We start from the raw sequence: 22,897 nt of genomic DNA on the forward strand, positions 1-22,897 counted from the left end.
AAATATTTTATCTATGTTTATATTATACATTTATGTATGCAATACCTAACACATTTATTAATTATATAGGCTTGTATATTAATGAATAATATTCAACAACTACGAGTGCAACTAACAAAAATGTTTGAATCAATGGGTGGCAAACAACTGGAAGAAGATGCAACAGATATTCTAAATGACTTACAAACGCAATTATTAAAAGCTTTAGATGAACTATCTGGAAAATTTGGAAAAAGGTATGTACAGTTAATATTTTACTTATTTATATACATATTTTATATATATTATTTGATTAATTACCTACTACCAATTTCGATATGTTTTAAAATTAAAATCTATTATTATTATCTACGACGAAAATAAACAAACATTAAAAAAATTAATTGTTATCAAATGTTTTAGTTTGGAACCTCAAATAAAGAAAAGCGTCAAAGAACTTGGTGAGTTATTACAAAGTATCAAAGGAGGTAGTCAAAATCCACAGCAAGTATCTATGATGGAAGTAGACGAAATATTAAGGCCATTGATGGATCTCATGGATGGTTCATTATCATTATTTGCTCAAACTTGTGAAAAACCTGTACTAAAAAGGATTCTTCGTGAATTATGGAAACTTGTTATAAGAATATTAGAAAGATCAGTAGTCTTACCACCAATGATGGATAAAAGTGTAAGAAATTATACATTAAATAAATAATACAAAATTACATAATAATATGGCATTGAGGTTTATAATTCATTTTATAAATTCATTATTTTCGATTTAGATGATATTGAAAAACCTTAGTGAAAACGCTAGATCACTGGCAGCTAATGCTAGAATTGAAGACATGTCCAGATTAATTAGAAACCACATGGCTGGAAAACAAGATGTTAAAAATGCTTTAACAGGAGTGATGGTAATTATACAAAATATTTTATAACATATTTATATACACAAAATCCGTGACAACTGATTTAAGTAAACTCAATACACGCTTTTAATGATAATTTTTTTCCTATTTCCATTTTATTGTTATAACACTATTAGGTTTATTTCTTCGAAATGTTAAAACTCATAAGTATAGTATTTATTTATTTCCCATGCCTAATACAATTAGCTGTATTTTCTCTGACAATTAAACAATACCTTAGTTATAGTTTCATTTTCCGATACATGATAATAATAATATCTAATTTATATTTATATACAATATTATCTACTAATTTATTTAAAAAAACTCGGAAAATGTAAAATTAAAATTTTAATTTCGGAAATATGAAATATTAATAGTTTAATAGCCAAAATTAAAAAATAAATTTTAATTTTTCCATAATATGTACATAAAATACCCGAAATCGTATGTCATAAATAACAAAAATAATATTTTATATCTTAACATCAACTTAGTTTAGATACTTCTGCACCAAAATCCACAACCTTTAAAATATTCTAACTTTTAACTACAATAGACTAATTTAGATAAATTAAGATTCAATTTAACAACAATGAAGTGTTTAATCGTATGAATATCTAGGAAAATATTTCAGAAATCAGATGACATATGGAAAAAAATAAAAGATAATCGACTAATAAATTTACAGAATAGATATAAAAATAAACAAAATTATTTATAATGTATATTATTTTTACAAACAAACCATCCGCTAATTATTTTCTAAGCCAAAAGTGTATGTTTTTTAGGATATGGAAAAGAACTTAAATACTAAGCAATGTAGGGTCTTAGAATCTGCATTGAAAACAATTAAGACATATTTTCATGCCGGTGGAAATGGACTGAAAAAGAAGTATTTAGATAAAAGTTCGGATCTTTTATCTTTATGCTATGCTTTGTCACTCTACACAAGATCCACAGATGAACTCATCAAAACGTTTGTGTTGTCACAATTACATCAAGGTATTTTTTTATTGATAATTGTTAAAATAAAAAAAGGGGGTGAATTATTTATTTTTCACCATAGGTATAATTAATGGAATTGAGTTGTGTTATTAATAATAAATAATATTTTGATTCTATAAAGTACCACAAAAAAATGATCCATTACCTCGACAACCATCACTAATGAGTGGCACTGAGGTAAAAGATGAAATGGATGAAATGGATTATGACGAAGACGATGAAACCGAAGAGGAAGAAGCATTAGATGAAGCAGAAGAAGATGTAAAATCAATGGGAAGTCGAATGGAAAAACTCTTTGAAATTTCAAGAAGACCATTGCAAGGTAAAATTTTATCCTCTAAAGTATAAATTATTTTTGAAACCCTTTAAAATTACTCATAAGTTGTAATCATATAAACAGTATAGAATATAATTGATACTTAGCCATAGAGCCATTGTACTACAAACAGATTATTACGCATTTTTAAAAAATGTATGGTGTAATATTATAATAAGTAATAACTATACTATAATAGTATGTGGGTGCAGAATAAGTACCTACTTTAAGTTAAAAAGTTTTTTACCTCGTGTATATAATATACAAAAATAATAGAAAAAAACAATTCTTTATCCTTTTTTGCATGACTAAAAGTAGTTTTAAATGTTTATAATAATGTTTTAAAGTCATTAACTAAAAAATTGTTTCATTTTTTTGTTTACATATTTATAATTAGAAAATTACGTATATGAAGAACCTTATGGAGAAATTTCTATTAACGTTTACATTGAAACACATCCTACGAATAACGAATTTAAGCTCACTGTAACAGGTATGTAATGTATTTATGTGTATATTTTTCTTAATTAAAATTTCACTTTTTAAACAATAAATTAAGAATAACTTACTATTTAAAACTAAAAATAATTAATGTATATATGTATATAATAATACAGCATAAATATTAATGATAACATAAGAAAATTATCAAAAATATTAAATATAAAAAAATAACAAGCAACTAAAATTTTCCATAATTATTTTTTGTTTCATTAATAAATCTTTCTCTGTTTCTTTTCTAAATGTCTTTTGTATTGATTCTTTTATTAAACAACTCTACGCATTTTCATTGATTCTAAACCTAATCTATTTACTTAAAAACAAGTGTGTGTTGAATATACGATATTTTTTTCTCTTTGTATCGGATGTTCACATGACACATAACTCTAATAAAATAAAATCATAAAGTCTTGCTGAAACCATAAAACCTACACCATTCTCGTCACTTTTAATACTCATACCTCAATAAAAGGAAAACATTGATTTCTAATAATGAAACAACGCAATGTAGTTTGATTTACAAAAATACATAAAATCGTATTCGTTTCACTTTTTACTTGCATCTAATAAAATCGCATTTTATTCGAATATAGTAACTATTTATTAGAAAATTAAAATAAAAATATTATATGTTCACCTTATAAATACATCGAACTTGACTTGTACTACATAACATATATAAATACTTATTTTCATGACAACCTATAGGTGAACTACGAATACGGTTATTTACTTATGATATTAATTAACGGCTAAACACAAATCACCATAAACATCCTTAAAACGAGTCAAATTACATCACTTTGAGCATCTATTAATACACTAACTTTACTTGATACAGCTATTATAATAAAAGTACATCATTATTACGGTAATTTTATAAAATTAAACTGTGACATATAACAGCTATACTTTTTAAAGATATGGGTATCATTAAACAAATTTAATACTGTACTTATTCGAATACAACTCTTGTACGCGTACTTGAGTAATACTCATAATAGTGATTTTCAAACATAATTATTCCTTTAAAATAAATCAACACACTAAAATATAATAATATTATATCTACCTAAATACATAATGCTTACTGTTTTTTTTTTTTTTATGAAAATTATATAATTATGTACTAAACATAATAAACAACTATTGTTAAATTATCAATAAACACATTCTGAAAATAATATTAGGAGAATCATTGTTTATTTAATAAACTTGATCAAGTTTATCAAGTAAATTAAAATATTTAAAATGTGCTTTATTTTAAATATTTTATTATTATCTATATCCCACATTATTTTGATACACATTCTGCAAAGCCCTGTTTTTCATAATATAAATATATGTTATGTTCACTATAATACTATAGTATTGTTAATGTTACTGTATAATAGTGGTTGCTGCTAATACACTGGTATGGCCAACAACTGGTATGTTTCGCCCGTTCGTCGAGGTGAACCTCATTGGACCGAGACTAGCGGACAAGAAGAGAAAACAGTCGACGAAGAGTAAGTCCGGCAGTTGGAGCCCTAGATACAACGAAGCGTTCGTTTTGTAAGTATATTAAACCTTATATCGAATAAAACTTGGTTTTTATGGCGATCATTTTTTGCACAGTTCGATTAGCGCCATAGAAGATTTAGAATGTTACGAATTGCATTTTTGCGTGAAAGACTATTGTTTTGCTCGGGAAGATCGGCTCGTTGGTGTGGCGGTTTTACAGATGCGACATGTCCCAATAATGGTAATTAATAATAAAAAAAACTATTTTTACCGTTTCATCTGACTGTTGTTATTTACTCATTAAGGTCCGTACCGGCGAATGGTTAGGTCTTGGTAGGCGAATACAAATGAACGAAACTGGGTGGACAATTTTACGGATACTTTCACAGAGGTATAACGACGACGTAGCTAAGGAATTTGTGAAGCTCAAGTCGGAGACCAGGCAAGAAGACCAATCGTCCGTACAGGGATCGTAAACACAAATCGACATGTGAAGTTATCGCCAATAGTCTTCCATTAAAAACAATAAAATTAAGACTAGTTAAAATAATAAATTAACTTCAATATGTTGTAAAAAAAAAAAAAAATGAAAATCGATCAAGAGTTGTGAATAGTAATAACTTAACTAGGGCTTAGAAACAATAGGAGTTCTTATTGCAATTATTGTGCTACAGTCAGAAAAGTGAAAGTATTCATTTCAACGCCAAAAAAATAACGTTGGTCTTTTTCATATTCATTTTGCATATACAAAATTATATACGTACATAGCAATAAATTCTTAAAGAAAAAACACATTAAAAATTGACCAACATTTTGAGTTTTAAACAAATCAACGGGACCATTCTCAAATTAAAAATTAATTATTCAATTGAATACACTGCATTGTTGGTTATAACGATTGTAAAACTTTCTGTGTGGTAGTTAGGTACCCGAAATACCAGGGCGTTTGGATGGAATAGGGTGAACACCACTAATTTTAAGATGGCTTTGAATATTTTAATTTTTAAACATTTGTTGTTCTAAATTCACAGTACAATATTTAGGTAAATTAAAATTCTACTGTAAAAAGAGGGACACGAAATATACAGGTGCGCCATTCCGCATTACCGAAATCTACCACCTACTACATTAAATGCACTCTATTGTTTTTAAAAAAAAAACCAATATTTTTATACAAAAATGATATTCCTGCGTCAAACACCCACGGATGTTATTCATATTATTACCTGTTCCTTGCACTTGGACGCAACTACAATATTCTGCATATTAATATAATATTATAACAAGATGGAACATCATTTTTTCTCCGAAAGTTCCGACACATATATTGTTATTGCTATAATTGTTGTTGTTTTTGTTGTTACAACCGTTCTTTCATACAGGCCTCTACTTCGGAATCTTTCACCAGAAACAGGTTAAGCCAAATCGTGTATCGATCCACAAACCAATTTCCATCCGGTCGGGCGTGTAATTGCGGAACGTATTATTGTTTTTATCTCTTTATATTACTCTGTGAGTAATCATGTCTATTCTAACAATCTGACTTAAATATATATTATGTAATGTACATTTCCTTGGACTCGACGACTTGATAATACGAAATATCGGTCATTTTATTGTGAAACGCTTATTGAAACATTAAACATAAAATCTATACATGTTTAAACATCCATCGTAATAACCTACATATACCTACTTAAATGCTTTAAACTATTAAAACTCTAATAATAGTATTAAACTACCATACACATGTTAAATATATATTTACTAATAACGTCTTCCATTACATCATGTTGTTTTCTTCTAGTACGCATCCATTTCATTGATTTCGTGTAAAGAGATTGATTATTCTTGTTTTCATACCATTTGCTCGGTTATTTTTCTTGTAATTTTACATTTCTTAGTATTTTTAAGTAGTTTTTATTATAATAATTAAATACTATTCGTTCTTGATTGATTTTCTAGGCAATTGAGTATTTTACAGATATAACATTTAAAACTTCCTGATAAACTTTGTGTAAACTATGACAAGTGTCAGGGGGTAATAATAATAATAGGCCTCAATTTTATTCTCTTATTCCTCTTATTCCAAATTCGCATTATTTACTTGGTAATATTCAAAAATTTTGGGAAACACCTATTTTTTTATTCAATAGGTTATAATTTATATTATATCCGTCCTAATACCCAATTATATTATTGGTCAAAAGGGTTTCACATGTAATATTGTTTTCACAGCAATAATTAATTCGTATTCGTATTGTAAAAAATATATTTAACCCAACGCATCGTTGAATACTATTTACAAAATAAAATGTGATAAAACATCGGTATATTCAAATTATTTTTTATCAATTATATTGTAAATTAATGTTAAAACCAATATTTATTAATACCTACTATAACAATATGTGTATATTATGAATTAACTATTTAAGCTAGCAAAACTATTGTAAACTACATAATATGCAGGTGGCCTATGTTGAAAACTTTATAAGAGATTTTGTTTCAAAAGTTACCTTCCAAACTCTTATCCAAAACACTCGTTATGTTTATTGTATTATTTCCCATACCCAACCAACCGTACCATACATATCGATCTATCGTTTCTTATTTTATGTTGCTATAAATAATTATTATATTAGTATTGTGCTAATGATATTAATCTATTAATTTATTGCTATAATTATGTTTGTAAGTTCAAGTATAGGGGCCTTTATTTTTTATATAATATATAACCTAGACGTTGAATATTTTAGTCAAATCTGTTAAACTTCGGTTTTAGATTGTTATAAAAAAACATTTACTATATAATATCGTCATTATGATTAACCAGGGTAAACGTATTAAGCAATGTGTTGTTTTTGTATTAATATTTTATTGTAATTATGCACTTATAATAATTTTTTAACATTTTTTTTTATATATATATAATATATATACCAAATTCGGTTTCTATATAAACATTATAAACATTTATAAAAAAAAAGAAACAAAAACGCAAGACAATATGATAATTATATTGTTTGAACCGAAAATATTTATTGTGTTACTGCCCATAACGTAATTTTTCGGTGTATTTTCAAACGGTGTCTATGAAAAATTATTAACTTGTCTATGCTCCTCTATTATCTTAGTCTTATACTTGATATTATTATTTTTGATTTCATTCAAAACGAGTAATTTATTAATATTGTTATATTTGATTTGTAAAGATAAATGAAATCAACAATAATACCTAATCATCTATATATTTAAGCTGAATAAAGTGCGCTTTTTGTCTATACTTCCTAATTTAAGTCCTTCTCGTTGTTTTTAATCTATATAAACGGTACGGCATGGTAACGATAATAATATTAATAATTACAATGCTTATCAGTACCTATAATACCCATTATATTATTACTATTATTATTGTTATTATCATTACTAATGTCGAATAATAAGGTAAAGACCTTATTATTACCACTATATATATATATATATATAATATAACATTTATTTTTTATTTATTGAAGAATTCCTTTTTTAAAATTCATATCTATCATACTTTTTAAACATAATTATATATTATATAACATGTGCATAATACAATGGAAACTTGACATTTGTACGTTGTACTTACATTACTTGTTGAAAATAAACTGAGGTTTTTATTAAACATAAATAAATCGTTACAAAAATAATATGATGTAATAATAATGTTACATTCAAAACTATGTAGTTAATGCTTTATAAAATGAGATTCTACATAGTGTATAGGACACCTATACCAGTAGAAAATGAGATTCTACACGAAAATGAATTGTGATACTCAATCTAGATTAGTCATAAACAAAAATAAATTTATACATTTACAGCGTCGACTCTGTCAGGCGTGATTACTGTCAACCATACATTTAGATGTATATTGTATAAATATATATAAATGTTGGTCGCTAATGTCTATCTGTGTCATGCACAAAAAATATAAAGAAAAGGTTTTCGAAAAGTAGCCTGTAATAATTCATTCGGACGGGAGACAAGCAAATAATACGCGCGTTAAAACTCGATTTCGCGTGTCTGGTCGAAAATTAAATCGCACTACCTAGGTTATTACGTATTTGCGTACAATAGTGTTCGAAAAAAAGTAAAACCACTCGATCGTGATAACCTAAACGATAAATCATTTTAACGCATTTTACTTGGTGCGTGGCACAGACGCACATTGACAAATCGCGTCTATGTATATTAAATGATTTATGTTTTTTTCGGTAAACCATTTTATGTCACAGCTATAATATAGACGGCGTTATAGTGATGATCCAACAGCACATCTGATGTTGTATTAACAAAAGTTTCAAATTTCGGACATCAATAATATTAAGTATATCAATGTCGTCTGCAATTCCACTAATTATATTTACAATAATATACAAAACAGCAAAAAACCAAGAACGGCGCTTGCATATGCAATTCAGAGGCATTACATCTTTTATTATTGTTTGAAATGAACCGTAAAGAGTTAACAATATTTCTATATATTCAAGAGTTCAAAACTTAAAAAATGTATATATCAAATGTTTTGTTCCAGTATTTATTAAAAAATCTTTTAAATGATCTATAATGTGAATTTGAAAATGCAATATTTAACGATTATGTACCCAAGAGTATCATTCTTAAAATTACTAAAATTATATTCATAGGCGGAGCCATTTTTTATGTATAGAGAATGCAAACATTTCTGTAAATTTTTAGTCCCCCTTCATAAGCAAGTTTTTCTTGAGTGGCGTCCAATTTATACCATAATTAACCGTCTTATCAGTTATCACTGTTTAAAAAATATGATAACCGTTAATTAAAAATGTAGCCTTATCTAACAACTTACTTTTGTATGGCTTTATTTTAAAATACACACCGAATTCAGTAATAAAAAACCTAAAAAGAGAAAAACTCTGATAAAAACCCAAAAAAAAACTAAATGCAGTAAAATTGATATAAACCAATGTTTTAAATAAAAAGATATCCATGTTTCAATAAAATTAATAATAATATTGTAAAACAAACTTCAATAAAACATTATTATTATTTTTTACTACTTCTTTTACTTAAAGTTGTAAGAATAAATTGACTTCTTACATTATCACTATTATTTTTTACGGATTTTAAATAATTTTTTTAAATTTCTCACAGTTTATTAGAAAAAACTATCATTAAATTATGATTTCTAATCTAAAATTGAAATTCTAAATTATTATAAACAATATCTGTTGAGAAACTTGTTTCTCAGAATATACATTGACCTATTAAGGTTTAACTTCCAGTGTTCATGGTATTGACCATTTATTGAACTATAATGCCATACAATAGCAGTAGCAGTAATTTTTCACGGGTTATTTCAAAGTAGCAATCATAATTATCACAGTTTGCTATTCCGGAATGAAAATACAGCAACCTCTACATTTTTGTTAATAACTATTAGTCGGATTAAAAAAATAACTGCTACTGATTTTATTATTAATATTAGAAGTAATAGTTATAATAAAGTATTTGATAAGTAGCAGTCAGCATTAAAATATCATAGCATATGTGATACATGTAAAGAAGCAGTCGTTAGTTATACAATTGTATTTTTAAAGTAGCATTGCTATTTTCATCATGATTTTTGGAGTAACAATAGCAGTTGTGAATTATGAGTCATAACTTATGACTGTTACTTCTATAAAATTTCAATTTACAATCACAATAGTGAACATTCGTTATTTGTCCACTAATTTAAGTCACTCATATCTATACTCTGTCTAACGAAAGAACACGTCGCAGTGCGAAGATAATCGGTTCTTCTGCGTATCTTCGCTTGACACCCCGCTTTCAAGACCAGTTTAACTATAATGAGATGTGACGTGGTAAAACGTAGAATTAACGCATTCTCTTGCTCGACAGTGTGCATGTCATTTGTATATCAATAAGATACTTATTAATATAATATTATCACAATATTTATGATTTGTCGTCTTTATGTGACTTTCGGTATAATAAATCGACTTTTATGTGTATTCTGGTGTAAGTACTAAGACATCTATCGATGCATTTAATATAAGTTTTTTATTTTATATGTTTATTACTATTTAAACATTATGTTAAATAATATTATTTATAAATGTACTAGATTGCCTAATTTAAGCCCCTTTAAAACTAGCTTCATGATCCACGTACAGCGTTGTTTTTTTTACCTCTCACACCACCGAAGGGTAAACACAATTCACGCCAAGGATATTGTAAACAAGACGGGTGTGTTGTATGATTATAATAATATTGTATTATTATTGTAATATATTATTGTATAATTCTGTCTGAATGTGATTTACAACAAATTACTGTTATCAGTGATATTATACAAGATTGGTATTACAATATTACTGTTATCGAAATTCACTAATAAAAACCACGTACTTATCTCAGTCTGTTGACTCTGTTGTCCGTGACTGTATGTTGTATCTCGTAACTTAAACTTTGAACGTTTGAAGTGTTTGAACATAATAACAACTCTTTTACTCATTACTCATTTGTTATTATTTATTACCTAAGTAACTAGTTAGCGTCATGCACTGTGGAGCCATTTCTTATTGACATCCGTTTTGAGTTGTTTGTTATTGAACTCAGACTGAGTACGTCGTACTTGTGACATTACGATTCGGTGTGTGGTAGGCATTTATTCAATAATTTTTTTTATCGACAAGTAAATTTCGCAGTGGGCAGCCAATCTTACCTCGATCTCACGATGAACAGCAGTGACAGCGATGATTTGACCGAAGAGTTTTTAACAGACGACCATCAAAATTTCTTATCTCAAGGTTAGTAAGCTTATTAAAAAATATATATTACTATATTATAATAAGACATTGTTTAGGTTACCTTTGAAAAAGTTTACTTCTTATATTTTTAATTCATATGGAGTTCACTTAATATAAAGTTGATAATATCATGAATATAATATAGTCTTATATTTTTATGAGTATTTGTATAATTTATGTATACATTTCAATGAAGATTAAAATGTTTAAAACATAAAATATGTTAATTATTTATTTATTTTATCACAAACCGTATGACAACTATTATTATTGACCACACTATACAGAGAACTCCATATTTTCTTCTGTTTTAAACCTTATTCTTTCTTTTTTTTTTGTTCAACGGTTTAGAATCAACATCAACATATACCTAAAAAAATATATTTTATTTAACATTTCAGTATAATATTAAAAACTGAACAAAAGGATGTATAATTTATAATAAAATTTTATTAATCATAACATACCTAACAGTAATTCAATCTTTAGATTAAATAGTTTACATTACTTACCCTTTTTTTATATCTTTTTAATTTCATTTAAATTATATGCCATAATTACTGAATATTACTTGTAATTTGACTTAACTATTTTAGACACTAAAATACATTAATTTCGGATCCCGATATTATCTAATTTCTTTTTTGTAGGACAAGATGCTCAAGATTGTGTGGAAATGGTCACATTAGACAATACAGATGATTCATCAAATCAAGGAGAAGTGTATGAACTTAAATTTGGCAAACCACTTAGAGAACAAGATAGATTTCTTCCTATCGCAAATATTGCAAAAATTATGAAAAAATCTATACCAGATGGTGGAAAGGTTTACTTATAAATTAACAATACTATGTTATGCACTAATAAGTCACATTATTAATTACTGTTAATAGATAGCAAAAGATGCTCGAGAATGCGTACAAGAATGTGTTTCGGAATTTATAAGTTTTATAACCAGTGAAGCTAGTGACAGATGTTTCCAAGAAAAACGTAAAACTATTAATGGAGAAGATATTCTTTATGCAATGTCTAATTTAGGTTTTGACAATTATGTAGAACCCTTAAAACTATATTTACAAAAATATAGAGAGGTAATATTATATTTATTACTTATCTTATAAATTATGTTTATACATAATATTGATATATTTAAAGGCTACAAAAGGAGACAAATCAATTGGAATTGAAGAACTTTCGGATGACGTGTTTTGTAAGTTATATTTGTTGTCTTATTAAATTTTTACTGACTTATTTTTGTTCTATATCATATTATTAAATAGTTTGTTTATTTATAAATTGTTTTATGTATATAAATTTAGCTAATGACACAAGTTATACAAAAATATTTGGACAGAACAATCAAAATGAATCTGTCATCTACTATCAAGATCCAATTCAACAATTCCACATAGTATAGTTAATTTTTTTGTTTTTCTTACTTTTTCGTTAGACTGTAACTATATATATCTTGAAAAAATGTATTGCACTAATTGTAGCTTTTATACAAGATATATTCTGTAAAGTATATTTTATATACTATATATTATATTGTATAAATTAATATATATTTTAATATTTTTAGTATGTCAGTTTTTAACCTGGAAAATGTATTAATACATTACTTAAGCAATTAATTTATGATAGGTACTATAAGATTTCTTAAATATATAATGTAATATGTGCATTTAACATACATTTTTTTTAGTGCAACTGTTGTTTAATTGATCATCAATAGACATTATCACGATGCAAACATAAATAATTATTTTAATTGTATTCTTTATTCTTATTGCCAATTTCCATTTTATTTGTATTTATTTAATATTTTCTTTCTGTAAATACAACTGTTAATTAATTAATATAAATTTTCCTGAGACAATTACAAATTCTAACTAAAATTTAAAATCTGTTTTGCCATTGTTAAATGTATATGTTATTAATCATATCCCTAGACATTTTATCTGAAATAATTTTAATTGATATCTCAAAAAGTACATTGAAAAAATTAAAATTGAAGAATTAATAATATTGGTAAATAATTATTACAGTCATTAACTTATACTCAAGCTTATACAATTATAAAACAACTATACCCAAATAATTTAATATTTTTTTTTTATTTTAATATTCTAAAATGGTAATTATAATATTTTTCAGTATAATGCCAACTACTTAGAGTTTGAGAAATAATAACAACTGGAATGTTATTTTGAATTGTGTGAAACAGAAATAACATGTAACCATGTTTACTTAATTTGGAATAACAACAATTTATCTACCTAAGTGCTTTAAAACGTTTATGAATGATTGTATTATTTTGTCTTAATATGTTGGTATTTCAAGAAGTCAAAAAGAATAATTAATTATGTTCAAAAAATCCAAACTACGCACACTTTCATTTCACATTTTTTAACGCCTAATATATGTTATAAAACAGATATTTGGTTTCAAAAAAACATATAGAGTGACAAAACAAATTAAATTATAAATATTCTATAATTTATTTATAAAAAACGAATTCATTTTAAATTTTTAAAACAAATATACACTCATTGTACTTGTATCAAAGGCTTGTTTAAAGCCTATAAACATTTATGACAATAATAGGTTATATAAAATGTCGAAATTTGATACTTTATTGTGACATTGTGGGACTATAACAAAAATAAATCGGATAACGTTATGCAGACATGCAGTTGATAACAATTAAATTAAATTTAAAATGGAACTTCCGAATCGCATAAAATTCGATAACTATATACCCAATCGCTTTCTTAAAATGACGCCTTCAATGATAACATGCCAAGTTTGAAATTTAAATCGGAATAGTGCAATATTTATGCCTTGAAGAGTTGATGAGCGTAGGCGAACTACAAATAAACGATGGCTAAACATAATATTGTGTATTTGTATACATACTCTGTTGGAACAACATAACAGTAGAAAATACGAAATAGTAACGGTAAACGATGTTTATTTGCTAAATCATTAATATAAAATTCACACGCCAACCGCGACGGGGAAATTAGAAAACAAGTAATCACTACATTCCGTGAGAAAACTAGGCGGAAGGACGAACAAAACGAGTAAAATAACCCTATGTGAATCGTAATAGTTGTACACTTGTATGGATGTATGTTGGTTATTATTAATTATTACTTAATTTTTACTGAACAAAATACATAGGTATATATATATTTTTTTTTTTTAAAGAAGAAAAGTATTAAAATATCGATTCCGTAGGAACACATCATACACAACCAGGATATGAAAAAAAGAACGACATCTAAAATAATATGAATCGAGAATCATTTTTATAATATCGTTCTATAATATAATAATCATAAAACTCTAGTAACGAAATTAAGACCGTTCTACCAGCCATCGTAGCCGTTTCGACAGTTCACCGGAGGATGGCAAGCGGCAACACTGCAGCAGCTGCTGTGCAGCAACGTCGGTGACGGTGATAACGTGTGACGGGACACTACATAATATTATAGGTACAAAAATTATTCTGCGGGGACACCACCACACCAGTCGACTCAGTCGAGCCGAACCACGTGATAAGAGGTTAAACAACGACGTTTGGGCACATCATGGGTACATCATGACCAAATAAAGGAATTCCCTTGTGAAGCCTGCTGCTGTGACGCTGGAGGGTCACGTCGCCCATCAAACTCGTTATATAGTCGTTACCGCTCAGCTGCAGCTGTTGGTAAGTTGACCAGTAGAGGGCGACGGGACGACAGTCGTCCGAAAAGACGAATACGTCACCGGCGGCTGCAGCAGTTGTTATCGGAAAAATGCTATATAAGACATTAGACAACGGGCCACTATATCCCCGCCACGAGTTAACAAGTTCGGGCAAGATGACGACGGGGAACAACAACCGTATCCGGGAGCCGCCGCGTTCGTGTGCGTGCGCGCGCACGAGCGTTCGGGCCGTCGGCGGCCATCTTGTATACTATATTATACCGTGCTCTGTTCCCCGACACACGACCCCGCACGGCCATCCTTTTCTGATAACCCGCACTCACGCACGCGCACGAACCCGCTACAAATCGCATATACGATTGTGGTGTAATAAGCGGACACACTGACGCACATACTCACACTCACGTCACACACACGCGTAGAACAATTCGTGTGCGCGTCGCTGCTGGTGGAACCGAATCTCACCAGCTCTACACTACACACGACAACGACGACGGCGGTGAATATACACACGATTAAGACACCGCGATATTGTTAATATTACTACGGTCGTCGGCTGTCTCGCGCGTACGCGTTTTCACGGCACACGGCGGTTCGGGCGTAACGCGTTTCACGTACACGAGACGCACGGCTCGCAGTCGACGCACACTCCTAAACACGACGTTAAGAGCAAAAACAACGGCAACATTATCAATCACAGAATCGTCGTAAAATGGCGTTGAAACGTATCAATAAGGTGAGCGGTCAAAGCATGTTCGCTTAGTACCATTATTATACAACTTCTTGTTCGTTTTCTGTCCTCCCCCCACCCCCGATCAGCGTGGTGTGTCGCGGCGGCGTGTGCACGACGATGGCGGCTATGTCCTTTAGCATCGTGTCCGTGATATTTACTCACTAGGGATTTATTCGACGTTGCCATCGTTTCCTTGAAGAGAAGTCTTCCCTTGAACCGCAGACCGCATTCAATAGATGCAGTCGGTCCCTGATAAACAATTGGTGCCTATGCGGTTTGGTCGCACGATACTACTCAAATGCAGTAGTTCTACTTTTCTGATGACCTAATGTCTGAGGCATAAAAAGCACAAATACTTATACTCTCATAGTCCATGGTCGAACGCCGTTTAATATACTATTGTATTTGTCTTTTTTTATCTCAAGGTCTGATATCGATTAACAGTTGTAATAATACATTCCTGACATCAATCTCTCTTTATTCATTTATATATACTTTACGTTGGAATTGCGTAGAACGCCAGTTGTATTGTTTTATTATATTTAACAAAGCAAATAATAGAACGCAATCCAATTCATTATGTGACACTACCTATTACTAATGCACTTTTTTTTGTCTTTAATAATAATCAATTAACAAATTGGTTATGACTTTCAAGCTTAATCTATTGATAGTCTGTTAATAATTTTTGTTAAATTTTGTCTTATGAATAAAAAGAAGAAATTTATTTGTTTAATATCTAATAAGTTTTACACAAAATCAATCTAGGTATAGTTAATTATATTAACTTATAACCCGGTTTCTCACAAATTTATTTTTAATCTAACCTTTAAGTACAGTTAAAATATTTTTTTATTTCTACTCTAAAAATTACCTTTGCTTAAATTATAAATATTGCAATACTCAACTTTTAAACTGAAAATACATAATAAAATTAATAATTATAGAACTTTATAACAAAATCCTGGCTTTTAATTTTAATCTATTATATTTGTAAATTCAATTCCAAAAATCATAAGAATAAGTAATATATTCTAGATTGATGTGTTGAATTAAAATGTTTGTCTCTGAATTGATAATGTAATTTTAGAAACATGAGTATGCTATAAACTATACCATGTTTTTTTAATTTATACATGATATGCATTTTTACAATTTAATTAGACACATAAACATATGTAACATTATTTCATTATTTATTTTACAATTAGGTACTATTGATTAACAATATCTTAATGTCATGAAAATAATTAAATGCCACAAACAGTTAATGTTAATTATATTAAAACAGATTTTAAACACCATTCAGTTTTAAATATTAAAAATAGTTTTATTATTATTATTTTTGTCGTAAGTAATAATACTTTATTTCTATTATTTAATAACCTCAAAAATTATATTAAATTAAAACATACTGAATGTGTATTAATGCCTAGCTTATTATTATTATTATTATATATTTTTTTAATTTTATATTCCTTATTACATATTAATTTTTAACTAAATTAAACATTTTCTTATTTAATTTTTAATCCTAAATGCTATATGTCTTTATATATAAACAAAAATGTTTTTAAGTGACAAAGTACATTAAAAAAAAAAGACTTTTCAATGATCTTGGCTTATAACAATAATTAATTATTTTAACCTTAAAAAAATATTTTAATTTATCATTAATATTATATTTATTGTTAATAATTCATATTACAAATATAAGAATTGTATTTATTGTAATGATTGTATTTAGGAACTTCAAGACTTAGGCAGAGACCCACCAGCACAATGCTCTGCTGGACCTGTAGGAGATGATTGTAAGTAAACAATTTGGTTAAAACTTGGCTGTGATATTATTGAATTTTGATAACAAATTTAAATGAATGCCTTATATTATAGCCCACCAAAAATATGTTTAAGCCTCACGTTTAAAATTTATCACTTTCTACATCTGTATGAAAAATGAATCAGTATTCTATTATTTAAATATTTAATTAAAATTTAAAATATCTTTTCTAAATAATGAATATGTTCAGTTTAAACTAATAATTAATTTACTAATCAGAATTGGATTATCTAAATATTAATATAGATGTTTATATACTGTATTAGATATTAATTTTATTTAATGCATTTACTAACTAGTTTTGTTACATAATTGAAAAAAAATAGCTTTTCAATATAATATATTTTCTATTTTTTAACTTTGATGCCTACTAAGAAGTACCTTATTTGAAAAATTAGTAACAATACTCTCAAAATCTTGATGAATCTTTATTTAAACAACTCAAAATCTATCATAACCTTTTTTCACAATTTTGGTTTTATCAATTAACTGGACATAAATTATAATATAACTTTATAAAAAATGCTTCTTTAGATTTATTTTTATACAATAAATTTTCTGCATCATTAGGTTGAAAGTAATGTACAAATGTGTTTAGATATATTTAGAATTTTTTATTCTTATTAATAAAATACAAATTTAATTTTTTTTTTTTAAACATAAATTGAATTTCATATATTTTACCCTAATATTTTATAAGACTAAACTGTCATGATATGTACAACCTTGTTTTGCATTAAGAAAACAAAAAGTATAATATATTATTTATTGTTTCGATCTGAAAATATTAACTAAAATAAAATACTTGTTTTCCAAAACATTAATAGACTTTGAGATAATGAATAATTATCAATAAAAATATCATATAGTATAAAAGAATTTAATACAAAAATTAACCTATGTACTTAAATTAATGTTTCTTTTTGATTTTAGTATTTCATTGGCAAGCAACAATTATGGGACCAGTAAGTTATTAAAAAACGTTTTTTTATTTAAACTTTTATTAAAATTCCACTATATTCTTTTTTTTTTTTAGCCGGATAGTCCATACCAAGGTGGCGTGTTTTTCTTAACTATCCATTTTCCTACGGATTATCCATTTAAACCTCCAAAGGTTAGTGCATAATTTAATTCATAAATATCAATTTTTATTAATATTTCTATTCAATATTTAGGTTGCATTCACTACTAGAATTTATCATCCGAACATTAACAGTAATGGTAGCATTTGTCTTGATATTTTACGGTCTCAATGGTCACCAGCATTGACCATATCAAAAGGTAAAGACAATTTTATCATTAATTAATATCCCATTATTATTAACTAAAAATACTTGTTTTCAGTTTTGTTGTCTATTTGCTCGTTGTTATGTGATCCAAATCCAGATGATCCGCTTGTTCCTGAGATTGCTAGGATATATAAAACAGACAGAGAAAAGTACAACGAATTAGCCAGGGAATGGACCCGCAAATATGCAATGTGATGGTTGTTTCAAAAAATGTTGCCTGTCCGCCCGTTATCAGATTAACATTCTTTTTTTTTCGCCCTGTACAATTTCAAAAAGATCAATAATACACTTTCAATCTCCAACTCATCTGGTAAAATAAAAAATATGGCTACCTTATGGAAAATACTTTTTAGTATGATTTGGAAAATATTTTATTTATAATGCCTATACATATTCTTTTTTTTTTACTTATCACTTTGTCAAAAAGTTCAATATTGAATGTGTAAGTGTCTCATAATATAGAGAACAAATTTAAAATAACATGGTGTTTATTTAGTAGTTAACTTTAATAATAATGCATATTATTTTTTTTTGGGATAAAAGTGTAAATATATACCATGTGCTGGTGGCGATTTATAACTGCCTTTTTACCTACCCATAAATAATTATAATATATATAGTTTTTCATTATTATTTATTTTATTATATTTTTAACTCACATTTTAATAGTTAATAATCTACTTACTTCAATTTTAATATTTTGTTTGTATGCAAGTTAAAATACCTTGGTTAATTTAAATTACCAATGTTTTATTAATCACCGTCATAAAGTTGCATACTTAAAACTATGAGATAAACTGATCATTTTTTATTTAATAAGATTGGTTCAATTCATATTCAACATTCGGGTTTTTAGTGCTCATTAATTATAATTCGTATAATATTAAACGTTCTTATTTTACCACAGATATTCTAAACTGTTACCATTGCTGTGATAATTATAGATGGTACATCTAGTTACAAACAATGGTTCTGTTATTCATAGACTTTAAACGAGTTTAACATAAAATTGATTTACATCAAGTTTTTCGACAATACATATAGCCAAAATAATATTGAATATTTTAATACTTTTTAACATGCTGAACAACAAATAAAATGTTTTATTAAATAAACAATAAGTTTTAAATGATTTTAACAATTGATTTAATTCAATTTACTATTATTATTATTATTATTATTTTTTTTTTTTTTTTTGTACTGAATTGAAACATCCTATTTTGTTAAATTGTTATGAAATTTGAAAAACTCAGTATTCAATTTGCAGTGATGTAATGCACAATGCATAAAATGTTACAAGAAATTGTTTAGGTGGTGTTCCTTGTTGTACTATATTTACTCGGTCAATAAATGGAAAAAAAGTTTTCCTTTACCCTTTCGAGTTTTGTGTCATTTGTATGTGATAAAAGTAGGTAATGTACCAACTTATATTTTAATAAATTTTGTATGTTCAAATTTATCATTTCTATACTCTTGTTTAATCAATAGTATAAATAACATTTAATTTTAGTGTTACTGAGATTTTATAAATGATTTAATTGGGTATTTTATTAACAATTATACTTATATTTTGTGTGTATACATATATAATATATATTAATTTGGATAAATGTATATATTATACATTTTTTTTAAATTGTTGATTAGAAGTAAATTTAAAGGATCAAAACGTATTTTGTTATTACGTAAATTGTTAAAAACCAACATCACCAAGTATAAGCAATTATACTTTGTATGTAGTTCAGATATTTTGATACAAATATTACTATTCTGAAATGTTGATTTGTCAACGCGATCATATTGGCTAATTAAACAATTTTAGTTTAGAATTTATTTCTATGTTATAACTTTGTCTTGTAATGATTGGCATAACCTACGAAGTATAACGCTTACTCAGTGATACATTCATTTAATCCAATTGTGCTATTTTACTTTATTACTGAATTATAAAATTTATTTTATTTTTCATGAAATAATGTACATACCATTATTACCTAAGAAACGCAATAAATATATCACAACATGATGAATTCAATAAAACCAAACAATGCGATAATAATAATTTACTTCTTTTTTTTTTTTTATTGATTGTAAATCAATTAGATAATTTAAATTTAATGTGAAAAAATGCTTAATAATCAGATTATATTCGTACTACTAACTAATTTTAGAATAGGTCTAGTATTATTCTAAATTTAACTATCTGGGTGCATATCATATATACGGCATTTTACAGCGAAATAACTGTCAGTATAAAAAAAAAATACAGCATAATAGCAAGTGTATTGACGGATGCACGAGACTTGTTAGTTTTGTAAATATATTCACATTTTATCCATAAAAAACTAGTTTTTAATTAAGTAGGACAAATTTATCGGATGACCACGTATTTATGTAATGTATTTTTTTATGTGACTAGTTATGTATTGTTTAATTTCAAGTCTTTTTAACTCTGAAATGAAGTATACTAAATACGCTTAATGACGTAACAAACAGAAAGTTCAGTCCATTAATTCGTATTTGAATTATTTAGTGAATATAATAATATCTAATGACTAAAGAATCATTTCTGAGATCATTCATCTTTGCAATACACCTTGATTCGCAATTCTCGTCAGATGATCATTATCAAACGGATGTTGGCAATACTTTTTATCATGAAAGATACTAACTTTCTGAATATGATACGGACTTAGCAGCTGATGGGATACAACTATACAATCTTTATAACTATATTATGCCTTTAAACTTTTAAAGAATGACGTATTGTTAGAGTATTGAATTAGAAACTTTAATATCTAAAGAAAAGTACCGATATGTATAATAGTAAAACAAATCGTATAATCATAAAAATAAAAAAATACCTATTTATTATTTATATATATATTTAATTCTTAAAAGGTATAACTATTGATGGAAATAACTTTTCAAGTAATGTGTTTTCATTGGAAGTTTTCAACGTCCCTAACGATCTTTGAATGTGTAGAGAAATTTTAGTTGATAATAAAATTATAAATATTGAGGTTTGGTCTTCTTCAAATAATCGAAAAACTTACGATTATTGCATTTTAATTAGATTTTCTCTAAATCGTGATCTGTGGCTACTACTTTCGATTAACAAGATTTCTACTTGTTAAAAAACAAATGAACATAAAATCATGAAAATCACTTAATTATTTTGTAGGTCATATATATATAATCTGAGATATTAAAATTTCAGTTACGGAAACTGTAGTTATTGTTTTCTTAAGTAATATATTATTTTGAAAAGTGGAATTGGTCAAGTAGATTCGCCTAGCCGCCTAGGCAGCACAGTTTATTAAGAGAGTATACATGCGCAAATAGTCTTTGTAAATATGATGGCTACCACTTCTGTACATGTTTTAGCCACAATAGAGTTGTTATGGATCACGATTATTAAGCACGGATTTTAATCTAAAAAGTTATTAAGTATTAACATGTCCAACATGAATCTATAAACCACTCATTAACAGCCATACAGGACTAGACAGATAATTATAAATTTTAATTCACTATGCAGACGATGGGAGAAATCAATTAGTTCTCCGTTCTTTCTGTAAATAATAATAAAAGATACATATAATATTTGAAATTTGAATATTAGAAAATAGAAATTATTAGAAATTAAAATAATATTTTATCAAAGATTCTCCCAGGAAGTGATAAGAATTGTGATAATAAAAATAAGTACCAACTGTTAAAAACGGTCTGATTTTAAGCCGTTTAGTTAGGTTATTGTTTTGTGATGAAAAAACCGAGTGAGCATCACTTCTCCCAAAAACAACTAAATAATACAAAAACGCACAATTACAAATTAGGTACCTGACTATCATATTTCAATATTTTGTAGGGTTTTACACTTATAGTTAATATTGAATTATGAAACGGTAGATAATAGGCGAGTATTTTTTCAAATGTAATTTGTTGCAATATAATTTATTAAAAATGTCTCAAACTAATGCCCTTTCTCTTTTACCAATATGCATATTCAAAGTTTTTGTCCTAAGTGGCAAAATACTTTTGAAATAAATAAACCTATATAACATTGCAGATATTGCATTTTTAATGATTATCTTATCTCCAGTATGAAGTTTTTATAACTCAAACTATTAAACTACACACATAGCATATTAAAAACTTTAACCTACTTTTAATTAAATGTTTCCTAATATATAAGAATTATAAAAATAATAAATAATAAATATATAAGTTGTCAAGAATGGTTTTGGTAAAGAACTTTCTTCAA

At 26.9% G+C, this 22,897-nt stretch overlaps 3 protein-coding genes across 7 annotated transcripts in view; all 3 read left to right on the plus strand.

The window, feature by feature from the left end:
* Positions 1-4,808, plus strand: part of LOC112601015 (protein unc-13 homolog B) — a 43,923-nt gene extending 39,115 nt beyond the window's left edge. For all 4 annotated transcript variants that reach the window (XM_025348448.1, XM_025348529.1, XM_025348609.1 and 1 more), the window contains 9 exons: positions 70-236; positions 403-670; positions 768-899; positions 1,685-1,898; positions 2,023-2,223; positions 2,615-2,710; positions 4,113-4,272; positions 4,336-4,462; positions 4,527-4,808. In XM_025348448.1, coding sequence (XP_025204233.1) covers positions 70-236; positions 403-670; positions 768-899; positions 1,685-1,898; positions 2,023-2,223; positions 2,615-2,710; positions 4,113-4,272; positions 4,336-4,462; positions 4,527-4,697 — 1,536 coding nt within the window. In that variant the 3' untranslated portion in view covers positions 4,698-4,808. The remainder of the gene's footprint in view (positions 1-69; positions 237-402; positions 671-767; positions 900-1,684; positions 1,899-2,022; positions 2,224-2,614; positions 2,711-4,112; positions 4,273-4,335; positions 4,463-4,526) is intronic.
* A 5,379-nt stretch (positions 4,809-10,187) lies between these two features.
* Positions 10,188-12,565, plus strand: LOC112594119 (nuclear transcription factor Y subunit B-4). Of its 2 annotated transcripts, none has more exons than XM_025338758.1 (6): positions 10,188-10,263; positions 10,953-11,054; positions 11,705-11,880; positions 11,948-12,145; positions 12,210-12,264; positions 12,374-12,565. In XM_025338758.1, exons 1-6 carry the CDS (start codon positions 10,203-10,205, stop codon positions 12,469-12,471), a joined length of 690 nt encoding a protein of 229 aa, XP_025194543.1. In that variant the 5' UTR covers positions 10,188-10,202; the 3' UTR covers positions 12,472-12,565. The 2 variants fall into 2 exon arrangements, with proteins under 2 accessions (XP_025194543.1, XP_025194552.1); XM_025338767.1 differs by lacking the exon at positions 10,188-10,263 and adding an exon at positions 10,615-10,897.
* Positions 12,566-15,141: 2,576 nt separating this feature from the next.
* LOC112594147 (ubiquitin-conjugating enzyme E2-17 kDa) lies at positions 15,142-19,263 on the plus strand. The gene is made up of 6 exons (XM_025338805.1): positions 15,142-15,504; positions 17,249-17,312; positions 18,275-18,306; positions 18,378-18,455; positions 18,517-18,622; positions 18,686-19,263. The coding sequence occupies exons 1-6, from the start codon at positions 15,481-15,483 to the stop codon at positions 18,823-18,825; spliced, it is 444 nt and encodes a 147-aa protein (XP_025194590.1). The 5' UTR covers positions 15,142-15,480; the 3' UTR covers positions 18,826-19,263.
* The last annotated feature ends 3,634 nt before the right edge of the window (positions 19,264-22,897 follow it).

This window comes from Melanaphis sacchari, unplaced genomic scaffold (assembly GCF_002803265.2).
Source record: "Melanaphis sacchari strain LSU unplaced genomic scaffold, SCAv2.0 Contig0_pilon_pilon, whole genome shotgun sequence".
In the NCBI taxonomy this organism is placed as follows: Eukaryota; Metazoa; Arthropoda; class Insecta; order Hemiptera; family Aphididae; genus Melanaphis; species Melanaphis sacchari.

Excerpts from the sequence above, each read along its gene's own strand:
- LOC112594119 (XM_025338758.1), top strand. The coding sequence starts at position 10,203 with ATGATTTGTCGTCTTTATGTGACTTTCGGTATAATAAATCGACTTTTA. Across the intron at positions 10,264-10,952 it reads ACTTTTATGTGTATTCTGGT|TGGGCAGCCAATCTTACCTC; the intron begins GTAAGTACTAAG and ends TAAATTTCGCAG. Across the intron at positions 12,146-12,209 it reads ATTTACAAAAATATAGAGAG|GCTACAAAAGGAGACAAATC; the intron begins GTAATATTATAT and ends ATATATTTAAAG.
- LOC112594147 (XM_025338805.1), top strand. The coding sequence starts at position 15,481 with ATGGCGTTGAAACGTATCAATAAG. Across the intron at positions 18,307-18,377 it reads AAGCAACAATTATGGGACCA|CCGGATAGTCCATACCAAGG; the intron begins GTAAGTTATTAA and ends TTTTTTTTTTAG. Across the intron at positions 18,623-18,685 it reads AGCATTGACCATATCAAAAG|TTTTGTTGTCTATTTGCTCG; the intron begins GTAAAGACAATT and ends ACTTGTTTTCAG.